Source organism: Pempheris klunzingeri, chromosome 2, assembly GCF_042242105.1.
Source record: "Pempheris klunzingeri isolate RE-2024b chromosome 2, fPemKlu1.hap1, whole genome shotgun sequence".
Classification (NCBI taxonomy): Eukaryota; Metazoa; Chordata; class Actinopteri; order Acropomatiformes; family Pempheridae; genus Pempheris; species Pempheris klunzingeri.
The window spans coordinates 26,869,476-26,892,202 of NC_092013.1; the positions used below are offsets into that span (position 1 = coordinate 26,869,476).

A 22,727-nucleotide genomic window follows, 5' to 3' on the forward strand; every position below is an offset into this window, starting at 1 on the left:
CAAACACACGCACACACACACACACACACACACACACACACACGAGTGCGCAGTCTATTGACCAGTATTTGTCACTTGCTATATATTTAGCTGGGAGCCAGTGAGAGGCTTCAAGTTGGCGGCAGTCAGGCTTTTCTAGCTGCGAGTGTTAGGCCAGCAAGTGTTCACTCGACTTTGTCAATCCCCTGTCAACTTGTAGCTCTGAGACATATCCTCTGCAACGCACAAGAGACAGCCACCCACCCCCTCCACCCCCCGCCTGCTGCCCACCTCCCAATGAAGAGCCACCAGGAAATGGCCGCTACAGCCCCCCCAACGCACCCCCCACCACCCCATCTCCTGACAAAAGCCTGCTTGGCCTCTCCATCATTCCTCTGACAGCCGAGGGAAGACAGCTTGGCTGCATCTCTCTTTCTTGCTGCGCACACAACATGTGGCCAGAGAAAATATTATAGCCATAAAGCAGAGCTGATGCTGAAGACTGCTCAGGGTTCTCTCTCAGGTGTGACCAGTGTTCTGAGCTCACCATGCATTCACTTCAGTCCACATTTGATGTTCTGGTTGTTGAAACTATGATAGAGACCAAAGATGAAGCTACAACGCTCATGTCATGTTGTCAAGTTTCTCCAAAGTGGTATTTAATAGAACTATGAATATGAATTCATATATACATGAACCGGACAGTTTTTAGTATTTTTTGCTTGAAATAATTTAAAATAGTTGCAGATGAATTTTAAGCAGACAGAGGATAGGTGCTGTGGCATGATTTGCCCCGAATGGATTACACAGAAACAATGCTACAGCTATAGCTATTTACTTTAACTTTATCTTTTTCTAATTAGAATGATATCAAATAAATTGTTGTCCAAATAGTTCTTCTAAATCTCCCATCTGCATAGGAAGTGCCACCATGAGGGAACCACACCCTGAAGCTAAGAGCTTCAGAGTGCACTGAGGCTTGAAGCTAACACAGCTGCAATGACTGCAAGTTCATTCCAAATATATTTCCTTTTATGGCTGTCAAAGATGCAAACTAAAGACCTAAGAGACGCTACTGCTCATTCAAACTGTAGAGAGTTAACCATTTTTGTGGTACAATGGAACCATAAAAAGCACGACTGTATCATCTGTTCTTACCTGAACCAGCACAAAGAATCTTTTCTTCCATCTTTTCCACACATTTTTGCCAATGGCCCAAAGGTACCTGTGGGGATAAGAAAAAGACACTCGTTTAGACAAAAGCCTTTATACAGCTGTTGTACACTGAGGGAAATGCTTTTGCTTTTTTCTGCCCTGCCATAACTGACAGAAGTCTGATACGTCTGACCATATCAAAGTACACATAGTGTGGTAGCGCAGTGCATCTACTGACCTCCCCTGGTAAGATGTCATTACTGCACCCAGACCGAGCACCTTTTTTAAAAACATTTTAAAAGGGAAATTGCAAGAAAAGCACATCTTTGTAATGTTACAATAATGCAACAATGCTACTGCTCCATTTAGGTGTAAACTGTCTGTGAGGCAGCATGCACACTAACAGAGCCCTGGAACATGTCACATGTATGCAGCAACCATGCATTCTATCAGTACCATCTGAGTCTGATGTGGAAATGTCTGTGATCAGAATCAGAATCAGAATCAGAATCAGAATTCCTTTAATAATCCCCAGGGGGGAATTACTTTTTGTTACACACAGCTCCAAAAGAATAAGAATAAACTTCAAACACAAAGTAAAATATAAATATATAAAAGTATGAATAAAAAAAAAAAAGATGTATTAAAAATTATTATTACAAATTATTACACAGAGGTAAATTACTGCACCAGGTGAGTCCAGAGTCTTATAATAATAATAACAATAATACCGCTACTAATAATACTACTAATAAAAATATATAACAACATGCACAATCATAGTAAGGCGCTGTACTATATAATACCAATAATAATACTACCACTACTACTACTACTACCAACAATAATATATAACAACATGTACACTCAGAGTGAGAAGATGTACCATATTATAATAATAATCATAATAATGATACAAATAATACCACTACTAATAATAATAATATATAATAACATGTACCTTCAGAGTGAGGAGATGTGTTATATAATTATAATAATAATAACGATGATAATAATAATGATAATATCATATTTTCAAAGCCATTAGTGATGATCGCGCTGGATTATAGACTGTTGGGCATCATTGTAATTTTGAGAAATGAAATGATTATTAATGTGGATAGGAGGTAAAGACATCAACAAAGTGAAGGTGAATTCTATAACATAAGAACAACCACACAATTTATCTTCTCATATAAGCAATTTTATATTATTGATTGGTCATTACTGATATGTCACCAGAGTCTGTTAGAAGGTTGATGAGCACTTTATAGACCTTATAGAGTTTATATCGAACTTTTTTGTGCCACAGAAACTATTATAAACACAAATTAAAGACCTCCTTTTTATTTGCTCATGGACTTATATGTGGAAAAAGAATGCTTAGGCACTAAATTATAGGCCATAGTATCCATGCAGTGTACATTACAGGGAGATGATAGCAGTAATGTGTATCACACTGACACAGTGTCTAACTGGGGTCAGACGGCTGGCTCACTCCCAACTGAAATCACTTTGCCAACGATGTTTTTATTAAAACTCACCTTATTTTCAGTATTTCATGTATTTTCAGTACCCTGTGCACGGTGCACATTTAAAATCACACTTTATGTATAATGCACATAATTTTTTCTATGAAATTTAGCACATTATATTTGATACCTCTGGAGACCCTGAGATCTAGACTAGACCTAGATTAAAGACAAAGGCCACAACTGTGATTTAGAAGCACAGGATTAGTTAACCTTGTGCTCAGAACTTGTCACTTTAATAAATCCCTCTAGTGATTCTCTCTTTATTTCATTCAGAAATACAACACAATGCAGCAGTCAGCGTGCTATATCTAGTCTTTTCTTCTCACAAGTGCATATTCTGTCAGTCCTAAGGCTTTTTGTGTTGAGTTTTCTTTTAGATATGACATGAAAACATGATGCAGAAGGAGAAGGACGGGATAAAGGGCTTTTGTTGTAAAAGAACATCTGAGGGTGAGGACCTCAGTTTGATTGGTCTGTTCTGCTCCCAGCCAGGCTGTGGGTGTCCCTGGGTAGCCAGCCTCCCTTTGCCTCAGTGTGCCTTTCCCCCCGGTCCTTCCCAGAGCTGCCTTTGCCTGTCGTCCTAAATAAACCAGCACCCATGAGGGCCCTGCCTTTGTGCTGTGCAGACTGTGCAACCAGTAACATGGTTTAGGGAGAAAGTGTGGGCATCTTACAGGGCGGCCTAGCAGCCTCGTCCGAGGCTCCCAAAAGAGAGCATATGCGAGGGAGGGAGGGAGGGAGGGGAGGAAGACGGACAAGCAGCTCCTCACAGCTACAGACAGGGGAGCCATGCTTTAAAGCAGGACGTGTGTGTGGACCACTGTGTTTAAATCACTGGTTGGCATTTGTTCTCCAGTTCACAGCACTGCAGACCTCCACTACATCACTCATTTGGTCGACAGTCAGTGCTGTTGAATCGCATGCTTCAAATTAAAGATGCTGCTTGTTCAGTGGTTTCTTTGCATCTCAGGCTGTGCACCCTTCAACGTTGTTACACCAAAGACACCTCACTTAACCAACTATAAAATTAAACAAAACCTGAGTGTCTGAGCTCAACTCATTGTCAGGATTTTTGTTTACTTTTTAAGACCATGGGAAAAAGTTGAGCCCTACACTTGTACACTGCATATCATGAGGCATATTTCCTAAAACATGTGCCAGTCAGGCTGGCACAATAAAAATATCACTTCAGGAATTAATAATTCATCAAGGAGTCATAAAAACAATTGTGATACTGAAGTGAATCATTTTTTTTGTGTTTACAGCCTCAACAAGCTCCACCAATCGGATGATGAGGGCAGTCTACATGTCGCCCAAGGGTGAAACCAAGATCAGAATGTGCACAAAGCACTAATGCTGCTGGTGAAGCTCATACAGCTACAACCACCATGCTGTGTAATGAGAATGTGCTTGTTCTTTCTTGCAACAAAACACAGGGCACACACAGATACACAGACATACAATGGCTCTATTCCATCGAATGTCCCAGTGAGCCATGTCAGTGAGTGAGCATGAGCAAAACCAGCCGTGGAACTGGCTCAGCTAAATGGAATGCAGTCATTTTTAATGTTATTAATTTAACTTTTGCTGTGAAAAGTTTCTAATAACATGAAATTCTCATAATTTGAGTATGTATAAGAATGACTTTCAGTATTATATTTCACTTTCATCACTATTGCCTCATAATGTAAGTTGTAAGCACTTAAAGAATTCAAAAGCTTATAAGATGGGGGCCTGATATATTTTCTATAAAGAAGGTAGCAGAGGCCCAAAAACAGTTACTGTGTTAGATCTTCTGTGAAAAGATGTGAAAAATTAAGCCTGTGTAGTAACAAGTGATAACCACAAGAGGGAAGCAAAATATTAACTTTTGGGAAAGTTCCTCTAGTGAAACATCTATTATATGGTGGACATACATGACTAAAGATGCAAGAACAAATAAGACACATCTGCCTAAGACCCATCTCTGACATACTTAAAGAAAATTAATGCATCAATGAATACCACAGACCTCACACCCACTTATCTGTGTGCCTGTGGGATTTCCCCTCCCTTCGGTAAAATCCTGACCCCAAACATCAGAAAAACTTGCATATAGCAAGATGAATCCATGGACTTGCTCATGTAGGACAGGCTGATAACCAAAAGGTTGAGAGACCCTTCCTGTTCTTCTTTCTTTCCCCAGAAAAGACAAAAACTTGTAGTGCTTAACACGAGGCAGGATCACCTGGATAGCACCTTTTGGTTCTTTCTCTGACAGACAGAGGGAAATTGAATATGAATTGGGTGGCCTGCAGGTGGACGGTAACCTGTGACATACATTAGTCCACACATTCTTCTTCTCTCTCTCTTTATCTCCTCTGATCAACACACATGAGCTTGAGTGGTGTCTTGTTTAAACAAAAGTAATATTACATTTTTTGCTACATGATAATCTTTGTCTAGTCTTGATTCCCTACATTTTGTATTGAAACAGATGTCCTTGTTAGATGTTTACTAAGAATCAGCTTTGCAATTTGACCAGATGTGTCTGAGACCCTTTGATCTCAATCCATTTTTTGGTCCAATCAGCTTTAAATTGTGTATTAAAGATCCTAGTTTATCGAGCTATACACAGTGAGTGTTCTACAGGTTAGTGTACAGAACCATGGCACAAACAGCTGTATAATCTGTTTAGAGGAGAATCAAATGAGTCAGAAGTATCTCATTTCAGAATAATGGGGACACCAGCGTGCACAATCTCACGGTCACCTACCCACAATGCTTCATGTTCTGTGGTTTGTCCATGCGAATGGCCAGTTTGATCTTGAGGTCATTGTCTGGACAGCCTTTAGACACCGTCATCTTGTGGAGCTCCGACTGCTTGGGACTGTTGGGAGTTGGATGGAGCACAACCTGGGAGCAGCCATATAATAATAAATGTATGTGAGCTATATAACACAGACTGTAAATAGGTTGTAACTATTGAAATCACCTAAATGCAGCAGAATTGTTTCCAAAATGTAGCAGAATGATCAGTTCTTACCTTCCCCAGCTCCTTATCTTCCAGAGCCAACACTCCTGTGCTCTCAGTAAATAGCTTCACCTTCACAGCAGGTAATGGCTGGGTGGTCGTGAAGTCACCCTGGGTGCCCCAACTACACAAACACACACCAACATAGACACATGAAACACCCAGGTACAAACAGAAGAAAGAAAGGACTGCATTAACTGTATTAGAGTGGATGATGTCTATGGGTAGCCTGTGATGAAGTTACCTGCTGTTTACAACAGGTCCAGCTAAACCAGATGTTTTAGGGCCCTCAAACGGAGTTGGGTGCTGAACTGGACCTGATATGTCTATGGAGACCAGCACAGGTTGAGCTGAACTGCAGCTGTGCAGGTGTATCATGAAGTTACCTAAACATTTGCCTAACGCGGGTGTTTCAGAGCAACACATTATCACAATGGTCTGTGTTAACAACCTTTTTCTTGCCAAACATTTTGACATGTCATAACTGGAAAAGCAGAGCTGTATCTAACAACATTACTAATGGCTTTATTCATCATTAATGTTAATTACACCAGTGTTGTTTTGACAAGTCAACATTTCTGCTGTGAAAACCACTGGGCCCATTCTGTTTCACTGTTAAACCACCAAATAGTGAAACAGCAAGTGAACCCACATTGATTTAAGCTAATATTTAAAAACCATCAGTCTTGAAGTAATCTCAAACTGAGATGTACTGGTGGAAAACTATTATACTACATCCTATTCCCAGTAGCATAAATCAATAGGCTAAAAGATTTTAGCCCTCATTTACCTTATTTGTCCATGGTGTGCAACAGCTGAATCTGCAAGACTTCTAAACCACATTTGTGGAAAATTGAAGTTAAGCCTCAGATACAGTGACTTCTAATGGTGTAGTACTACAAGAATAAGTGCCTGAGCAATAGAGCAGCTATTAGACTATTAGACTTGGGAGCAAAAGTGTTTTTGTATCACAACTTTTTAATAAGATAACTTCGCTATTTTTAAACATTGTAGCAGGTTTAGGTAAAAATTAGATATATCTGGCCGTGCCATATGTAGTATGTGAATTAAAAATGACATCTCCCATCCTTACAGAAGCTTTTTTCTCACATGAACTACAGACTATTCCCGGAGAATCAGTTCAGACATCCAGAGTTGCACCACACAGTCTACGCACACAACAGGAGGCTGTTGTCAAACTGTGAGGTTCAAGCGAGGGCTGCAGGGGGCAGGACAGGATGCAAAAGGATGCTGCAGCTTTAATTCGGCTACGTTCGAACTTTGATCGGAGAGAATGGGGTTCGAATCCTGTGCTGATATGAAGAGGTAATGTTGGTAGGACTTTTTACACACACACACACACACACACACACTGTAACACATGTGGGTATGGGGGGTTATGATCTGGCTAGCATTCTTTAGGGTTTCTTTTTTTTTATGGTTTAGAGTTTCTTTTTTTAGGATCTACAGTTAAAGGTTTAGGGTTATTCCTTTTTGAGTTTTAGAGTTAATTCTATTTTAAGGTTTAGGGTTATTCCTTTTTGAGTTTTAGAGTTAATTCTATTTTGAGGTTTAGGGTTATTCCTTTTTGAGTTTTAGAGTTAATTCTATTTTAAGGTTTAGGGTTATTCCTTTCCAAGTTTATTGTGGAGTAGAGACTGAAATGCATACGATGTTGAATCAGGTCACAAACAACAAAAGCTTTGTTTTGAATTGAAATATGTCTGGATGAGTTAAGTAGCTTTGCAATTTGTCTTGACAAACTAGGAAATATATGCATAATGTCACTCGGAGACAACACTGACACTAGAACAGAACTAAACTATTTTATGGTACAATATAAGTTTATACAGTTTTATACTGAAAGATCAGCTTAGTTGGTCATGATTGATAATGATATTACAATACTGAGCCTTCAATCGTGGCAATTGTAGGAAATTTCAGGTGTAAACTAAATGAAAATTTTGCTGCCATACCTCCACTTGCCCCTCACTAATCCTGCACCCCACTTTTTAGTAGAACTAGGCACTCATGACTACATGTCACAGCGACTGGGTTCGAACTAAACTGTAGGTCCAGCTCCTCAGCACACAGAAACAAGGTTTAAGAGACCGTGTGATTTTGTGTGTATGTGTGATTCTGAATTTGGACAGTTTTCATCACCTTGACCCTACAAACTGCTGCTACTGTAGGTGTGAGCCACAGATGGCAGATTCCACAGGGTTTTGTCTGGTTTTGATCCAACAGCAGAAAACAGACTTCTTGCAGTGTTTCACCTGGATGACTTCCAGAGGAGTCTACTGAAGGAAAGTGTTACTCATGCACCCCTCAGGGAGCAAGAGAGGAGTTCTAGGAAATCATACTTTGATACCAAAGGCAACGTTCTTCAGTGTAGGTAAACCAGAAAACCAGACATCCTCCACATTTATCAGTGAGTGTCCCCGATAAACAAAAACAATGGATGAAAAAAGCTACTATCCCTGCCTGCAGACACAGCAGAGGTACACTGGAATAAAATAACTATGATGAGCAGAGCTGTGAGTCACCTTATGAATAACTCTTCATCTCCATTGTAGTGCTACATGTTGCTGTTGTGGCTGTTAGACTCCAAATTTTGCAATTTCAGCAGTTCTTTGAAAATAAATGAGCTGTTTTAATATTCAGCCATAGTTGTTAATACTAGGAAAGGTATGGTAACGCTGTAACAGCATTACTTTCACCATGACATGAGGGTAACATTTTACAGCCAAACACTGGTCTTCAGGTAAGAAAGCAATTTTTTTGAATTTTTTTTATTCGTACTGATACTGTTGAGGAAGTGATTCTATAACTTGTATAGGACAAGAGAGCAGTCTCTTATGATATGATGCATATGATGCATTTCATCTATGCTAATTTCAAACCACCGTGCTGCTACAGCTAGCTATTCATGGCTGGCTAGGTTGGCGTTTGTTGTAACACCTTTTAAAAAAGCTTCATCGTAATAAAGAGAATTCCATTAATATCAGAAGCTGATAACATGCATCAATATCAGTAATAATCACAACATTAGTAATGATTAGTGATACAATGATAGAGTAGTAGTAATGTTACTAATAGTAATAAGAATAATAACAATAGCAATCCTCATCACAGCAGCGGCACACAACCCAGTAACTGTTTAACCTTGGATGTCCCTCATGTATGAACTGATAGTGGCAGAAGTGCTTTCAAGTAAAATGCACCTTTTAAATGGAATGAAATCCAGACCGCCCTCAAACTAGAGTCCAGGGACTACAGATGAAAATGTTAAGTTAATGTTGTTTAGTTAACTCTGGAATATTTACGCTGAAACGTGATTAATGTGCACTGCAACTGGAGAATTAAAAAATAAAAGAAATCAATAAATAAAACAAAATAAAATAAATAGTATTACTTTTAAAGGTCAGGTCATTCCTCCCATCAGCCATCAGACTCTGCCTGTTGTTAACACACTGAGAAACAGTCCATAGTCACTACGTGGTAGCCAGTCGGCACTGTTTTTCACTCATAATTTCAAATACCTCTCCATACTGTACATTTATGTTCATAGTGTAAATATTTATTTATTATCATTACAACATACATTTATCTACTACTGCTTATTTTCTTTTCTTTTTCTTTTTCTTTCTATTATTGCTTATCTTGCCCCTGCCTCTGTTGCTGCTGTAACATGTGAATTTCACACGTAAATCAATAAAGTCTATCTATCTATCTATCTATCTATCTATCTATCTATCTATGTATCTATCTATCTATGTATCTATCTATCTATCTATCTATCTATCTATCTATCTATCTATCTATAGCCTCTTGTAAAGTCTTAGTTTTTAGAGCTTCTTTATCTGATATTTATTAGGATTCTTGTGATTGTTTCAGTCTCACTGAGATCTCAATGAGACAACCAGATTAAACAAAGATTCAGTTCAAATTAAACAGAAAATTTGTTTCATTCATTTGTTTTACTTACTTACTGCCATCACTTTTCACAGTCACAAAGCATTTTAGCACATAAACCAGCTCTCAAGTTTATGAGAAATTAGAGGATTTCTGGATCACTGAGGCCTACTCATAATCGTGTCCACTGACACAGACCAGTCACCTGTCAGTGAAATAGGATGCCATCCACGGCTACAGGGTCAAAAACTCCAGGGTCCATTTCTTTGTACAAGTTGTCCCCAGTCTCTGTCTTTGTGAATAGACCTCAAGAGGAGACTCCTAGTTTGGAGCTCCCGGTGCCATTTGGAGGACTCCTTGTGGGGTCAGATACTGTGTGAGCATGGCCACCAGTGGCTAAAGGTTAGGAGTGATGAAACACAATAGCTGCAGTTTGTGCTGCTGCACCACTGTCAATACATCCGCTCTGTTAGAAACACAGCCACTGAGGCTTTTCATCCGCAGCACTGCCATATTTTGTTTTCATGGATGCTGTTACAAGGCCTGGTTGTGCAGAGTAATAATGTTTCCACTGGAAAAATCTATTTAACATCCCACCCACACCTCAAGCGTTAGTCACATCCTCTTCTGAGCAGAGGACAAAGACACTCAAGAGAAATGGATGACCAACAGACAGAGGGTCAGAAAAATGTTGTGGATCAAAAAAGCAGTAAAGTGAAGGTTAGAGGAGAAAACTATAAAGGCTTTACAACTGCATTTCATCTATTAACCTAGCCTGGCATCTCTGAGCTCCATTGAGATAAAAACACCACCAGCTTTCTGTGTTAAGATTCATTATGAAGTAACTACTTCTCTGGCCATCATGCTAAGACCAAATGAAGCCTGTATTGTTTTCATTTCTTGTTAGACACACACAGACTATTTTGTCATCTCAACGCTAATCAGCTTTGCAGTTCATATAATCTGGTTGGTGCTCATTGCGCACACAGTCCAACACTTGATGCTTATGCACTGCTTGCTGCTTTGAGGTTGAACTCTTTCCACCTCCGCAGCCTCCTGTAGCATTAGCGTTTAGGTTTGGTTTCAGATGATTTCCGGTGAGATCAAGCGTTGTATATCTCTCAGAGGCTCTGTAAGCTCATGGACAGACCCTGTTACACTTGCTCAGACTGTACCATGAGCAGAGCTGGCTGTTAAATGGAATGTGCTGAAATCACGTGAAAGTCTGACTTTGGCAAAAGTGTTTTGGTGACACAGCAGGAAAAAATATCAAATTATGGGGGGTTCACTAACGTAACAAAGCAGTTTGCCTCTCCATCATTCATATGATTACTTCCATAATTAAGCTACAATGCTGCAGTGTCAGATCTAATATCACAGGTCACATCTTGTCTCCATGGTACCCTCTCATTCATTGTCTCATCACTTACACTTCCTGTTTCTCTGAATTCAGTCCTGTGTGGTATTGTTTAGTCGCTCATGCTGTTCTAACAGTAAAGGACGAGTAAGTGACTCTGCCTAGAACTGAACTGATCTGATTTTACTTTGCACATTCCTAAAACCACACTGAGACGCACTCCATTTGACTGTATTTTGATCATGGTGCAGAATTTGTGACAAACAAAAGGGAACACTTTCAATTAATACTGAACATAAAGGAACTGGTCTATGATTGTGGGAATTGTTGAAATGTAAGCTGCATATAATTAACACTTTAGAGCCAATTCTATTTTATGTTATAATGATATACTTATTTTTCAGGGCAATGGAAAACACTACCAGATGTGGACCTCACTGTTTCCCATCCGACATGCTGTTGCACAGAGTGATGGTAATGAGTGACAAAACAGTATAAAGACGAGACTAACCGAAACCAATAAAAGCACCAAGTTACACAATAAAAAAAAAAAACTTCATACGTAAAAGCTGAAATAAGAAATTGAAAGATTGATTGAAAGGTTTTGTTTATGGACACAATTTTGACAAGAGGGATATAACTACATACATGTTTGAATAATTACTGTTGAAAAAGTCTTCACTTCATTTCTAAAGGAATGTATAGGAAAAGGATCTTTAACAATAACTATTAGTAAAATCAGTCTCGAGGTTTAGTGAGTCTGAGTGCTTTAGATTGTGAAAATGCCACACAGTAATGAGGGAGAACGTTGAATTGTCTAAAGGTTAGCTGTTCTATGGCAGTAACAGACCAAAGTAGAAGACAATGGGATATTTCTGAAAGTATAACAACAAAAGTAAGATCTGACTGTTAAGAGAAAAGTGAGGTGGGTGTCAAGATGGACACCAAGATAATCCAAACTCTTAACTGTAGTGAGATTCTGACTGGCCGAAACTACGGGATGGGGCAGAAACAAAAGTTAAGTTCATAGAATACAGTTTCATTTTTATTGCAGTTACGGTCAGATGATGTTCCTGAAACTAGTTAGATAAGGAATTAACAACCAATGATAGTTTATTGTTTAGGGTTGGAAAAGATAATTACTGTGTCATCTGTAAGTAGAATGTTCACAGAGGGCACAGAAAAAAAAAACGGGGCATGACAGATAAATCATTGCGGGACAGGAGAGGAGTGGACCAGTAATGTTATGTTGGTGTAACTCAGATGGACGGGAGAGATGTTACTTGTCTTTCCTTATTACAAATCAGGGATCTGAGTATAGAGATTGTGAACCACTTTACAGATCTGATGCTAATCTGTGATATTTGGCTAAATAAATTGAGTGTGGTCGGATGATATCGAAGAGAGGGAAGATGATCAGAACCAAGGGGGTTGAGCTACCAGAAGGCAGCATTGCACAGGCCAATGGGAACCATGAGGAGGCTGCAAGGAAGTCAGCCACAGCCAAATACCTCCACAGAGTAAGGTAGGTCCTGAAAAGTTGGCTGAATGGCAAGAACAAGGTCTGAGCCATCAACACGTACGCCCTGCCAGTCATCAGATACACTGCTGGTATAATAAGCTTGCTGGAGAAGGAGATAGAAGCCACAAGACAAGGAAGCTCCTCACAATGCATGGAGGGTTTCATCCCAAGTCCAGCACCCTAAGTGGAGTGAGGGGGGCCGAGGACTGGTGAGCTGCTAAATGACTACCTCACGCAGCAGAAACCTGATAATGCAGAAGAGGAGGATGAACCTTCCTGGAGAGACAGGCACCTACACGGCACCTGTCACCGACAGATAGAAGAGGTGGCTGATATCAAGAAATCCTCCCAGTGGCTGGAAAAGGCTAGGTTAAAAAGACAGCACAGAAGCACTAATCATGGCAGCACAAGAGCAGGCACTTAGTACAAGATCAAAAGAGGCGGGGGTCTACCACACTAGACAGGACCCCTCCTGCATGCTCCTGAAACAGTCCAGCACATAATAGCAGGGTGTAAGATGCAGGCAGGTACAGCGGACATGGAACGCCATAACCAAGTGGCTGGTATAGTGTACAGGAACATCTGCACTGACTATGAGCTGGAAGTCCACCAGTCAGAATGGAAGGCACCTCCCAAAGTGGTTGAGAATGACTGAGCTAAGATCATGAGGGGCTTCCACATCCAGACTGACAAACTGGTGAAGGCTAACCAACCTGACATCGTGCTGATTGACATTATTAATATTTACTTCAATTAAATACTAAATTAAAATAAATGAACATTAGTTCTATTATAGCATACTATGTTCTTTTATTCATAGAATTTAAATTACTATTACTTCTGACCCTCACTGACAATAAATTAGACCTCACAAACATACATGTTAGAATTTTCCTTTTTGCTTTGTCTGTTGTTGACCTTAATACAACCCAAACGGTCATTCACTCATTAGATGAAAATCAGCCTGATGTATAATTGTGCAGACACAGCAGACACCGTGCTGTGTCTAATCTAAGGTCTCTATATTGTGCAAACTGTTAACTAGCACAGGCACATTAATAGTCCCTATAGGAATATTACAGTAATTTTGCAGGGACTAATTCACTGGTGGCTACTGTGAACTGTTAATCTGTTATTGTCAGTCCCTGTGGGAACATCACAGGGACGTTTTGCTCAGCGATAGTAACACAGTTTCATGAGGCTACATAATGCTAATTGCATCTGCTCATGATAAATTTGAGTGGCAGCATAATTGGCAGAGACTGTCTTATGTCTGCTAATCTACAAATGATTACCGCATTATATCATTCTGTAATGATCAGGGACAGACAGTGTGTGATTTTATCGCAGTGTAGGTTCGTTCAGTTTTGAGATGGAGAGATTGAGTTGAGGAAAACAAAAGCTGTTTGTAAGTAAGATTACATATGAACATATAGTGTATGATTGTATCTTGGGCGTAACATGTGACCATAACTTGGTCAGACCTGCCTGAACAACCACGATGCTCCATTTAGTGAAATCATATATGTCGCTATTGCAAGAGGCATCACATTTAGGTTTACCATTTCACTGGTGAGAACTACATGCACAACACACAACACTGAGCATTCATATTTAATCATACACACACGGAGTGGTCGCCAGATCAGATACAGTTAAGTTACCAGCAGATGGCAGTATGTAATATTCAAGGTCAATTTAAACCCACTGTAAATGTAAATCTCCAGAAAGCCTAATTTTACAACATCTGGGGTGACAGTAAGGATAAGTAGATTGTGTGTGTGTGTGTGTGTGATGGTTAAGGTTAGGGTAAGGGGCTGGGGAATGCATTATGTCAATGAGAGTCCCAAGTATAAAAGTACAAGGTTGTGTCCGTGGTGTGTGTGTGTGTGTGTGTGTGTGTGTGTGTGTGTGTGTGTGTGTGTGTGTGTGTGTGTGTAGTATGTGTGTGTGGAGGTTTTGTTTTCCAGAGTGTGTTACTGTGCGTGTGCTGTACATACGTAGGTTTCGAGGCCTCAGCCTGGTCAGTCTGCAGTTTATGTCCTCCCTCCACCTCCATGGTGCAGTAAACAATCCTGTTTGGAGCCAATGACTTCAAACCCTGGACCTCCATGATCACCACCTGCAATCACACACACACATAAACACACACACACACACACACACACAGTGTCAGTGAGTGTGTATCTAAATCTTCATGCTGTTGGGTGAATGCACATGTCAATACCTACACATGTATTATGAGGTTGGCTGCACTGAAACATTAAACAAGCCTTTACAGAACAAGTTGAAGGGGACAGACTGGAGCTTTAACCTATTGAAATCAAACAGAATATTTACCATTTCAACCAAACTATTTACAAGATGATAGCAGTTTGGCACAGTTCTGATGTTTTCCAGTTGAAATTAGACGAAATTGGACTTTTCAGTGTTTTTTTTTTTTCTCTTTTTGTTTTGGCATTTCAACGTGAACAACAAGCTTTTTGAAATTAGAACACCAGTGTTGACAAAATGATTTTAATTCAGTTGTCACTGACTTGGACTGAGGCACCAGGACATCTCTTATGCATTCTTAAGCACACTGTTTCATATCTTCAACGAACTAGAAAACTATACATCCTATATTTCCTGTCGTGTCAGTGCCACATTATTGTTAGTGACTGGTTACCTTGAAAGTCCTGAACATGTGATGAAACTATTCAAACGAATGTGTTGTAAATGTAAAGAAGGCATGAGGCATGATTCTGCAAAGGACTCTGGCATATTAACCTCAAATTTAGAAACTTGCTTTAGATATGTGCTAAAATACCCATAAAGTCTACAGTGTTTTTGTTCTTTTGCACAGGTTGCACTTCATTGTTGTTGTTTTGAAAAGATGTGCAGTATAAAACAGGTTAATTGTTGTTAATAGATTGTTGCCAAAGGTCTGTATTTGTTGTTTTTTACTATACTACCATACCATTACCATACTATACTGGCAGTTTGTATTGAATAGGCCAAAATGTAGTATGTCTTATACAGTTTGCAAACAAAAGTCTACAGCATGCATGGGACCAGTCTGCTTCACCTTCTGTGTCCCACAATGCAAGGCGCTTACCGCTGTATGAACAAAGATGTTTCAGAAAGCTATGTAAATTTTGACTTATTTCTCTGAGCGGTCCACCAACAGCTGTTAGTGAGGGAATTCCAGGCGAGAAATATGCTGTCCAGCTGCTGAACATTCACTTATATTAGGTTCACAAGGCCAAATTTAAGTGCTTGTTCCGACTTTTGTCTGGCTGTTTTCTTGGCTGCTAGCTTGTTAGCTTACTAGTGGAATTTCCCATAGAGGTTAGAGAGTTAGCCAACATTAGCTTGCAGTTTACTGCATACAGCCTGTGGCTGTACTGAACGTACGATGTGTAAGTTACACTGGAGTTTGTCATTTTTTAAGTTTCTGGAGCTTCAGAGCTCAGACTTCTCCCCTGTAGTTTGGGATCATTGAAAAGTCACTAGTTTATTAATATATTAATGATATGAAAACATGCTGATTTGTTTTTCTGCATGAATAATTGTTTTAAAAAAGACCATTTGTATAAGGTATTACACATGACCTGATAATACAATCTGAGTGTCAACCCCACCGACACGCTTAAACAATGCATGACAGTGACAGGGGACCACCTTGTGGGTGATGGACAGACACAAACCAGCTGCAGTTGCTGATGAGACTACACTTGCGCTGGTTCCAGCAGCTGCTTAGCTTAGCTTAGCACAAAGACTGGAAACAGGGGGAAACAGCTAGCCTGGCTCTATATAAAGGTGCAGTGACTTCCTGTAAGCTCCACTGGTTTCTTAGAGAGTTGATGGTAATGATACTGGGTCTGATCGACAGGCTCTTTTCATTTTGTCTCACTGGTCAGCTGTTCCAATCTTCCATATGAGCACTGGTGACATCATCTGTGACATCACTAATCCAACATGGTGGCTAACTGTGTCATCATCTGTGAGGTCACTAATCCAACATGGTGGCCAACTGTGACATCATCTGTGAGGTCACTAATCCAACATGGTGGCTAACTGTGTCATCATCTGTGAGGTCACTAATCCAACATGGTGGCCAACTGTGACTAATATAAGAGGCTAATGCCTTAACACAACGAAAGACTAGGGCTGTATTGGAAATACCATACTATACTGGCAGTTTGTATTGAATAGGCCAAATTGTAGTGTGTCTTATACAGTTTGCAAACAAAAGCAAAGTCTACAGCATGCATTGGACCAAACAAACCAAACAAACTAGCTGCAGTTTGTCTCTTCTGGTGCTAAAAACCAAGATGGCGAGGGCCATGAAAACAATATGGCGATGCCTGTAAAGCAGGATTCAGGGTTTCAAAGTGGCGGTCCACAAACAAAAAAAAACAGGAGACACTTCAGATTCAAAGAAGACAAAGTGGGATGATGGTAACGTAGATACCTGCACTTTTTTGTTTCACATATTGAACTGTCTTTGTCATTGTTCTGAGTCCAGTGATACAGTGACCTGTTTTTAGCACACATTTACCTTGATTTGTTACTGTTTTGAAAAGATGTGCAGTGCACCAGTGCAACAATGCATCCAATAACACTGTGATTCAGTGACTTGAGCCCTCACAAATCTCACAAATGAAGAGACTAAAAATATCTTGGCAAATACCTGCTGTTTTTGTTCTTTTGCACAGCTTGCACTTTGTCGTTGTTGTTTTGAAAAGATGTGCAGTGAAAAACGGGTTAATTGTTGTTATTAGGTTTTTGCCAAAAATCTGTATTTGTTGTTTTTTCTTTGCACAAATTGAACTTATTGTTAATGTTGTAAAAAGATGAATGCACATTTTATTTTAATCAATTTTTGAAAAATCACAGTGTGATGGAGCAATCTAGTTTAGTTTAATGTTATTGTTCTAGCAAAGTGAATGCAATTTCTATTTGATTGTCTTTATTTTTGAAAAAGCAGTCTGATGGAGCAATCTAGTGACAAAATGTCACAAATGGAAGTTGTTTTTTACTTGCACAACAAATTACTTGTATTATGTTATTCTTCATTAAAAGTTAAACTTGACCCATTTTGTTACAATCTTGTGGCCTGACAGACCACTGGTCTAACAGATGACCCAGCATTTATGCAATCGTAGACCAGAGAGTAGAGAATCAAAGAACGATTGTAGAGAATCCCAGAATAATAGTATAGTACAAGTAAGGACAGCGTCTTGAGTGGTATCGATGTTTTGAGCCTCCAGAGTAACTATTTCTGTAGATTTGAGTCAGCAGAAGGCTTTTATTTGTTTGTCCTCAAAGCTGCTTGACCTCGGTTTTTGTGGTTTTAAAAAGGACCCTGTGTGCATGTGATCTGAGAACAGAGAAAACTCCACTGTCAACCTGCTTGACTCTACCTTCAGAATCTGCTGCAGAGAACAGAAGTAAGACATGTACAACTGGCCAAACATATAGCCTATACTGTGCAAGAAGTGTTCATTACATTTTACATATGCAAATCTCAACTCTCAAATCTTGCAGGTTGATTTAAGCTTCAATTTATGTAGATACCTGAATGACAGAGAGCATTGTCTAAGCCTACGGTCTTACTGTCTTAAGTAAATGCCTACTAGCCATGCCAAATCCCGATGAGAGAGGCACAAATTGTGAGCAGGTGCTGCCAGGCTAAAAAAATCATTGTACAAAGGATACGATTTCTCCCACCTCACCCACATTGTATTTTTATAGCTAGAAAAGTGCGTCTTTTCTCTGAGATGCTGGAAACCATCAACAGAGAGGCAGTAAAATAAGTGTGCTGCTGCTGGACTGTCATGCTTCATGGATCTTTGTGAAGGATAAATACCCACAGAGGCTGGACACAGGTATTGGACAGGTAATTTATCATGTGAGCAGTAAGGACATACTGTACTCTGACTCATTCTCCTTTTCAACAGAGAAACGGGCCTGCCTGTCAGCCAATTAAGGTGAGATTCAAAAAGTCTGTCAGTCACTCGCAGTCCTGGGAGACATTTCTTCTCATTAGTAACTCTAGACGCTAATCCTGAGAAACCATTAATGATTCATAGAGAAAAACAGTGTGAGGTGGATTCATATGGTAGTAGTTGGGTCAAAATCAGAAAAAGAGCTTTATTTGTCAGTGTGCTGAAGGCTCTTTCTGTCTAAACCTCTCAGCTTCCCTGCACCAAACTGATCAGGCAAACGCTCAATGTCAGTGCCTACAAATATGTTATGTGGTCGGCTGTACTAGAACATTAAATAAGCCTTCAACGAACAAGTTTAAGGGGACAGACTGGAGCTTTAACCTGCTGAGATCAAGCAGAGCATTTCCCAGCTCAACCAAGCTATTTACAAGATGGTAGCGGTTTGGAACAGTTCTGATGTTTCACATTTCATCCAGGCAACAGGAACATGTCTCTTTCTGTCGAAATCTTTCAGCTTCCCTGCACAAGCCTGATTGTGTGCAGAAATGTGGAAGAGATTTCTGCCAAATAGTCATAAACTGTGTTATGATCACCCTGTGGGGATATCTGTGGGATACTGCATGAGTGGATGGGTGAGAAAAATAGAGGCTTAGTTTATACCTGACATTAAAGCTACACTGTGAAGGTTTTCGCACGATGGAGCAAAGTTTTTAATGGATGAGCCTCTTTTTTGTTTGTATCTCACCAAAGGGAACATGATACACTTTCAAAATGATTGTTTCATGCTATTCCACTAATGAGTGTGGTAATAACGTGTGATGTGAACAATTCTCCAACATCGACAAGGAAGTAAACACTGTTGGCTGGCAAACATGGATGTTAGGTTCTGAAATAATAGAATTATCGCTTTCCAAATGTCTGAGGAAGGTAATGCATTTGTCATGTTTATCAGACCTAAAGGATGAACACGATGTGATCTGGTGAAAAACACCAAAATGAAATGTAAACTGCTTTAGTTTTTGCTTTAGTTAACTGTTTACAAATTAATTCTGCACGCACCTTCAATATGCATATTTGTTCCATAGGCTAATGTGTTGGTAACAACTTGATAACCTTTATCTCATTAAGATCAGGATGTATTTTGCAACTAACACTTGACTACAGCTGATAGAAAGAAAAACAAATATAGCAAGACCTAACAAAACCACTTATACGTACAACAGGTGTAACCAGACAAACAAAGACATAATGATCCGCAGAGCAACCACAGGGGTAGCTGCAGTGAAACAGGCCTGAGATCTGCTCTGGTGAAGTGTTTTCAACTAGGTAAGTGATATACTGAAAATATTCTTATAATACTGTAAATAGAAATGATAGAATCATGTTTTGATTGTTTCTCAGGGCCAGCCTACATTTTCATGAGGATGATAGATGTCTGTCTACTGCAATGAAACACAAAGCACAAAGGCTAACTGCACCAAGCTGTTTTAGGTAGAGGGGCAGCATGAGAATAAATGATACCATAATGGATACCTCCATAGTCATGCACAGACATGATGGTTGACTACAATAATGTTCCTGTCCTCAAGACACAAACATGCTTTATTCTGATCTAAAAAAATCTGAAATTTAGACATTTTTGTACCAGAGTAACATGACAGCATCTTCAACATTACTTTATCATTTGAATATACTGATTATTTGCTCTATTGACTTTAGGATTAGCAGTTTGACAAAACCTCTTAGCAAAGGTCCGTGTACTGGAACGTGCTCAGAGCTTCCTGCCACATCGAAAAGCCCACAAGAAATATTCAAATACATCTTATGCTTCCCAGAGGACCTTGGCAACCCACATTCTGAGTGTCAGTGTGGTAGACAAGCTGTCACACAATCTAAAAAGGAGTTTACCATCCTCTCTCACACATGTCCTCTTACACTGTCTGATGTATGCCAATAAAATAAGTAAACTAATAAGTTGATCCAAGGCCACTAACCTCCAGGGTGAAGGACAGCACCACATCGGATTTGGACAGCGTGTTCTCGTCCTCCTGACCCATGTCCATGATAGAGGTATTGTGGCCTCGTTTCAGCTTCTGGAGCTTGAACTCTCCTCCCTTTGACACCGGCATGCTCTCCAGGTTGGCCATCAGCAGGTTGACGGATGACCGCAGCTCCTCAATGTACATGGCCTCCATCTCTCGAGATGCAAACCTAGGAAACCTTCCACCATGCTGACCAAACCAAGAAGGCAGTCGATTAATTAATGAGTATGATCCACTGAATGTCCAGCATAACCTTATTAGAGAAAATAGCACCAGTTGTAAATTATGCTGCAACATAAAACAAATCTGTATTGAAGTGAACTCTTAAATCATAATCAGTTGAACATATAAGATTCTGGATATTATAGATTATTAATATAGATTATAGATTATAGAATATAGATTATTAAAATCTGAAACCTCAATATTCAGAATCAAAAATCAGTCAATATCCAGAATCAATATTCAGGTTATCTCCTTGAAATTCAATATTCAATAATCAGTATAAGGTAAGATACGTTTATTATTAGGGTGCAAAAACCAATTGTGCAGCCAGAAATGTAACAGATTAAAGGATTATCAATAAGGAACAAAAACCAAATGCCAGAAATGTGACAGGATAACGGTAAGTAGCAAACAGTTACATAAAAACTAGATCGCTGTAAGGTGAAATATTTGCAATGCCAAAATGTAAACGAGTTAAATGTAGTCTTTTTTATATTCAAAGTTCGTTACGCCTATCTATCCATCTGTTCATCAGTCCATCCATGAATTCATTTATCTATTTCTTCATCCATTCATCCATCCATCTTCATCCCTTACCCGAGCGATCTGGTCTGCCATTTGCAGTCGTCCATCCAGCTCTCTCCTGATCTGGGCTGCCTGCTCGTCAGGGTTGTCCAGCTGAGGAAACACAGACAGACACATCAGGAAGCTGAACTGAAATAAACAAATCTTTACACAGTGCTTGAATTGGACGCCTGTCATTTTCATCTCTAACTAAACCAAAACCAAAATGTAACCAGTGCCAAAAAAAAGTCTTGTAGTAGATAGTCTGTATTTGTACAGTGCCTTTCTAGTCATTTCCACAACTCAAAGTGCTTTTACATTACATCTTCATTCACACATCATTTATTCAGGAAACAGCCTGCTGCAAAGGGACGCACATCCACATAAGTTGGGGTTTAGTGTCTTGCCCAAGGACACTTCAACATGCTGACTCGTAGCCGGGGATTGAACATTTTGTGCAATGTGATTTTCCAGGAGTTTTCAGGAGTTGGCTGGAAACAACAGAAAGGAATCCACGTTCAAACTTATAAATAGCACCATCAACACAGTTTATGGGTAAATGCAGTTTGTCAGAAGGAAGATGGGAAAGACTAGGATGGAGTATCACCACTTGTCACTTCCCACCAGTGACCTCACAGGACAGATTTAATGTTCAGCAGCTCAATGTCCATGTGATGATTTCAAATCATTTTGTTTATTAGACTGGTGTGTTAAAAACCTTGTGTGCAGTGTTAATTTATGACTTTTCTTTCCAAAAATCTGTGTCCTGCTAGCCCACTTGTACCCATAATCACAGTGAAGTATGCCCTCTGGGGGATATTATTGCTCCCATCTGTCAAAAACTTCTCTTTCCAGTTGGCCAAGAAAGCGTTGCTGCTCAAAGAGGCCAGTGATACAGAGAGCAGGAATCAATCTGATAACCATGTGGAATTCATCAGCCACTCTCCCCCGGGCTACTGGATCAATACTTCCTTTGCAGGCCTACCTGCTGATTAGAAGGGAGCTGGAGCAGGCTAATGGTAGTGCTGTCACACAGCTGTGTGTGTATGTGTGTGCTGTAGTCAGTCAGCAGCCATGATACTGTTCCTGGCCATCTGCAGATGGACACAAAGGTGTGTTTCTGACACATGAACAAATGTGCACTCTATACATACAAGAGATTAAGATACCAGTGGTGCAGGTTAGTAAATGTAAGGAAAATGCTAGTTACAGATTGTTAAAGACAAAAGGTAATCATCAGTTAGAAGACTCATTCTTTTAATCTGAAAATGTCTTAAAGAGGACATATTATGCAAAGTGCACTATTTAGTATCTTTTCAACATGAGTGTATGTGTACCTTCAGATCCTCCACCTATGAAAAAAGGCCATCCCCCTTTTTCCTGCTCCATCATTCAGTAAACGTGCATGAAAACATTTCATTTAGATTTGACCTCCCACCATCTCTGAAAGTGAAGACCCAGCAGATTTACTTTATTTTGGATGAACG

General features: G+C 39.7%; 1 protein-coding gene across 1 annotated transcript in view; it reads right to left on the minus strand.

The window, feature by feature from the left end:
• The window catches only part of cadpsa (Ca2+-dependent activator protein for secretion a), a 154,531-nt gene that overhangs the window by 76,021 nt on the left and 55,783 nt on the right, over positions 1-22,727 (minus strand). Inside the window, exons 4-9 of the mRNA XM_070839590.1 lie at positions 21,274-21,354; positions 20,404-20,640; positions 14,477-14,598; positions 5,695-5,806; positions 5,425-5,564; positions 1,120-1,204 (exon numbers count right to left, since the gene is read on the minus strand). Of these exons, the coding sequence (XP_070695691.1) occupies positions 1,120-1,204; positions 5,425-5,564; positions 5,695-5,806; positions 14,477-14,598; positions 20,404-20,640; positions 21,274-21,354 (777 nt within the window). The remainder of the gene's footprint in view (positions 1-1,119; positions 1,205-5,424; positions 5,565-5,694; positions 5,807-14,476; positions 14,599-20,403; positions 20,641-21,273; positions 21,355-22,727) is intronic.